This window comes from Sinocyclocheilus rhinocerous, unplaced genomic scaffold, assembly GCF_001515625.1.
Source record: "Sinocyclocheilus rhinocerous isolate Xijiao unplaced genomic scaffold, SAMN03320098_v1.1 scaffold585, whole genome shotgun sequence".
Classification (NCBI taxonomy): Eukaryota; Metazoa; Chordata; class Actinopteri; order Cypriniformes; family Cyprinidae; genus Sinocyclocheilus; species Sinocyclocheilus rhinocerous.
In genome coordinates this window covers 1,490,409-1,495,529 of record NW_015630024.1, presented here as the reverse complement: position 1 = coordinate 1,495,529, position 5,121 = coordinate 1,490,409, and the positions used below count along the sequence as shown (strand labels likewise).

General features: G+C 41.1%; 1 protein-coding gene across 1 annotated transcript in view; it reads left to right on the top strand.

Moving 5' to 3' along the window:
• Nucleotides 1-5,121, top strand: part of LOC107739731 (NMDA receptor synaptonuclear signaling and neuronal migration factor-like) — a 35,121-nt gene that overhangs the window by 15,723 nt on the left and 14,277 nt on the right. The window contains exons 4-6 of the mRNA XM_016551933.1: nucleotides 13-591; nucleotides 1,680-1,746; nucleotides 2,003-2,008. Coding sequence (XP_016407419.1) covers nucleotides 13-591; nucleotides 1,680-1,746; nucleotides 2,003-2,008 — 652 coding nt within the window. The remainder of the gene's footprint in view (nucleotides 1-12; nucleotides 592-1,679; nucleotides 1,747-2,002; nucleotides 2,009-5,121) is intronic.

Genomic DNA, 5,121 nt, shown 5'->3' with positions numbered 1-5,121 from the left:
GCTTTTCGGCAGAGGAGGACCAGCGGAAGTGTGTGGAGTGCGCCCTGCAGCCTGCTCAGGTCTACACCATCACTGGAGAGAGCGGCATGCTGGGAACCAGCCGGGGAAGCAAGGAGAACCTGGAGCTCGAGGTCTTGAAAGGGACGCAGGAGGCATGTCAGCCCTCTACATCCTCCAACTCTTCTCCGACCCAACACCACCACCGCCACCATGGAAGTGGAAGTGGATCCGGAAACCATCATCACGGCAACCACCATCACAGCAACCCCAGCGGAGGTGGAAGCAGCGGAACTAGTGGATCAACCCCCCACCAGCACATCTCTGGCGAGGGAACGTCGCACCATCACCACGGGGAGCCCCATCACCAACACCACCTTTCCCAGCCGCTGCAGAGCTCGGTCAGCGCGCACAACATCCGCGGCTGGGGGGAGGGAAAGGAATGCGGCCTGGCATGCGAGGCCTGTGCCGGGGCTCCCTCGCGCAGCCAGGGCTCCCTGGACCTGGAAAGCAGCACCCGAGAGGCAGGCAAGCAGCGCCGGCCACCACTAGAGCGGATGTGCAGTGTGGACCGCATGACTGGGCTGGAGCGAGGTGAGAGGGGGAGAGCGACAGGGGAGAGAAAGAGAGAGAGAGGCTCTGGCCAAGGGGAAGGGGTGGGGTTCAGCCAACAACAGGGGCGTCGATGTGTTCGATGTGCCGTGGTCTGTATTTTTCCCGCTCTCCTGTGTCTCTCTCCTCTCTCCTGTGTGTCTCTTTTGTGCTCTCTCCCTCTGTGGAGTGGACCATGTGTGTATGTTGTTGCTGGTGGATCTTCACACAGTGGCCCCAGAAAGTATTTGGATGCTTAGACTACTCTTAATGGAATGTTTCAGGTTCAAAAGTAAAGCTCAATCAACAGCATTTGGGCATTTTTCTTTAAAAACAAGCAGAAATTGTGGTTATAGTGAGGCACTTGCTGAGAGTAAATTGAGCACTGAAATGCATATGGCAGACACTTTTTTCCCAATTGCATCCAATATCTATTGCATTTAAGGTATACATTTGTGTCAGTTCATGCATACCTTGGGAATCAAACCCATGACCTTGGTGTTGCTACCGCCATGCGCCATGTGCTTCGTTTTACCATGTTTTTTGCTTTCTTTAAAACAACAACAACAAAAGGAAAAATTAAGGGACGAGCCAACATGATTTTCTGTAGTAATCGACTTTAAACAAATACTTGCAATTGAGCTTAACTTGTTTTGAATCCAAACATTCATTTAAAAATATAGATGTGTCATTAGATGATAGATGATCAACCAAGTGCCATTTATTTTTATTAAAATTGCACAGGTCACTTTTCATGCTATACATTTGTTAATACAATATGTGTGTTGGTATGTATGTATGTGTGTGTATGTATGTATATAGGCCTATGTATATATGTGTATTATTATTATATAGTTAAAAGTAATTGCAAAGATTGCTAAGAATAGTAAATCTAGCATCATTTGAGTGCTGTTTTGGTTTGATATCGTGTTGTCTATTGCAATGAAACTCCTGCATTTTTTAATGTGGCTTACGTGTCTAAGTACTTTTTGGGGCCGCTGTACATGTTTGTTCAGTTTTATGCAATTCATATATTCAGATACATCATTTCAACTGTACTAATGTGGTCTCTTATGCCTGTTTCTAACCAGAAGATAACAGTTGGTTCCCTAAAGAAAACATGTTCAGCTTTCAGACTGCTACAACGACCATGCAGGCGTGAGTACTCACTTCATCACACACAGACACACACACTAACACACACTGAAGTTAGACGCCTATATTGACCTCAAGTACAGATGGCACAACAGGAGTCTCACCACTAACACACATTAATTTAGTGACATTTACTGTCAAACTGACTCAGCTGACAAGTACACGCTGACCACACACTTTCTTCAAACATGGCTGTTATCTAAGCTTTCTGTCTGTCTTTTTCTCTCCATTTTGTCTGCCTCACCTCTCCGCTCTACAGGATTTCGTGAGTATCCCTTTTGTACCCTTTAAATGTCACAAAATGAGTGTGTGATGTCAAACGCTAGCTTCCCCAGCACAGCCTACCCTGCCATCCCTCCAGTCCCACAAATGTAGCCCTATTTACAATATTTGATGGTGTTTGAAACAAATGAGAAGCAGTGAAGTAGAAAAAATTATTTACTACAAGCACAAACATTCCTATCCGGAAGGGATTCGATTTCTCAAAGGATCTCTGAGGTAATTTGCTCTGTAATTTTTTTTCGTAATTGCTTCGTAATTTGAGATTGTGAGGAAGAACACACCTGTCTTTTTGGATCTTCTCAGAGTAACTAGTCCCATTCAAACAGTGCTTGTGTGTACGAACCGAGGAAACCGCCGTTTCACCGCTGTCAAGTTGATGAAACTGAAGTAAAATGATTTTACCTTGATGTATAAATGAATCAGAACGCGCTTGGTTTGAAAACCTGAGGGAAAGACTGATGATGTTGCTTTAGTGGTGCGAAATGCAGCGATGCATTTTGATTCAAGAAATGGCTTAGAAACGCATTTGATAGGCTGGTCTGAATAATTTTGATTACCTCAGCCAGAGACACAGATGTAGTTGTCTTGGATGGCTTAGAAATGCTGACAGATGCTGATGCCGATTTTTTGAGTTGAGTTATAGTGCAGCTTCTCCCAACTGGTTATATCAGCAGTTGAGTGAATCAGTATGTGGTAATCATAATTTGGCAAGTGTCCTGCTTTTCAAAAAAATCTGTTTTGACTACTAGATGAACATTACATCACCTAATTAATATTCATGAGTCAATGCTGATAAGATTTATAATCCCATCCACACATACATTTGATCATTTCTAAGCCTCTGATTTACTCACCAAACAGGAAAAAAAGAAAAGGGGTAGCATATACTGTATGATAGTTTGGATATAAACATATTGATCTGATCTTTTCAAATATTCTTCATATAATCAATAAGGTTGTTTTTTGCTTGGCTTTTGTTTTTTTAGCCAGTATATTTCATTCAGAGTTCTCTCTAAGGATCAGGGCTAATTGAAACAGGACCAGATGGTCACAGTAGCAGTAGATGATTCAGGAGTGTATTGTTGGACAGGGGTGGTGTGATACGTCGCTGGAAAGTCAACCCTGTGAGACAAATGATACACTGCAATCATACATTCAGGAGGAGAATGGGAAGGACAGAGAGATAATGAAAGCGAGAGAGATGAAAGGAGGAGAGTGAGAATTTGAATGAGAGGATATTCAGTTTTTTTTATAAACTATTTCTTACTATGTGTCAGTAAGTTGTTGTTATTTTAGCATGTGTGTTTGCCTCAGTGTTATTTTTTTAGGATTACTGATGAACTAATGTACTTTGATTTGTATTAGTTATCTATTTTAGTTTTTGTTGTTGTATGCATTTGTCATTTTTATTTAATGTCTTTTATTTTCTTAAATGTGTGTATATATATAGTATTTATAGAGTTTTAGCTTTTAGTTTTAATTACTTTTTCTTATTTGTAAGTCGCTTTGGATAAAAGCGTCTGCTAAATGACTAAAAAGTAAAAAAAAAAAAGTAAAGGAAGAAAAGGCAAGCAGGCAATTACGTAATCAGAGTTGCTGCTGTGGGTGGGGACGATTGGGAGCCGGAGAGGTCATATTAGACAGGAGTCTGGAGCATCCAGCCAGATGTCTCCCACAATGCACAGCTGCTGCAGGGGAAAGACAATGTGGTATGGAAAAACACCTGAGTAATTGCTGAAAGCTGAGGTGACCTGAAATAAAACATACAGTAGTTCGACCTACTGATTTCCCCTTAAAAGGACAGTTCACTTGAAATAAAAATTGGTCATCATTTACTCGTCCCCATGGCGTTGCAAACATATGACACTTTGATCACACTTTATTTTAAGGTCCAATTCTCGCTATGACCAAATCATTAACTATGACTTTTGCCTCAATAAACTCCTAATTTGCTGCTTATTAATAGTTAGTAAGGTAGTTGTTAAAGGGTTAGTTCACCCAAAAATGAAAATTCTGTCATTAATTTGTGTGTATATATATAGTATTTATAGAGTTTTAGCTTTTAGTTTTAATTACTTTTTCTTATTTGTAAGTTGCTTTGGATAAAAGCGTCTGCTAAATGACTAAAAAGTAAAAAAAAAAAAGTAAAGGAAGAAAAGGCAAGCAGGCAATTACGTAATCAGAGTTGCTGCTGTGGGTGGGGACGATTGGGAGCCGGAGAGGTCATATTAGACAGGAGTCTGGAGCATCCAGCCAGATGTCTCCCACAATGCACAGCTGCTGCAGGGGAAAGACAATGTGGTATGGAAAAACACCTGAGTAATTGCTGAAAGCTGAGGTGACCTGAAATAAAACATACAGTAGTTCGACCTACTGATTTCCCCTTAAAAGGACAGTTCACTTGAAATAAAAATTGGTCATCATTTACTCGTCCCCATGGCGTTGCAAACATATGACACTTTGATCACACTTTATTTTAAGGTCCAATTCTCGCTATGACCAAATCATTAACTATGACTTTTGCCTCAATAAACTCCTAATTTGCTGCTTATTAATAGTTAGTAAGGTAGTTGTTAAAGGGTTAGTTCACCCAAAAATGAAAATGCTGTCATTAATTACTCGCCCTCATGTCGTTCCAAACCCATAAGACCTCCGTTCATCTTCGGAACACAAATTAAGATATTTTTGATGCATCCCGTGAGCTCCCTGACCCTCCCATAGACAGCAAGGATCTTAACACGATCAAGGTCCACAAACGTTGCAAGGACATCGGTAAAATAATCCATGTGACATCAGTGGTTCAACCATAATTTTACGAAGCTACGAGAATACTTTTTGTGTGCAAAAAAAAAGAAAAAAAAAAACGACTTTATTCAACAATTCGTCTCCTCATTATGTATCCACTGAACGTAAACAGCGTATGCTGTTCTGTGTCAGCTGCGTCACGCGGATACGTTAGCTGCGTCCCAAATGATGCACTACACTATGCACTTATACACTATGTACTTATGCACTATGTACTCAACCATGCAGAGTATGAATTATATAAGGTTATTCTGTCATTCATAATCGGAGTCTGATAGCCCCTCCCCCTTC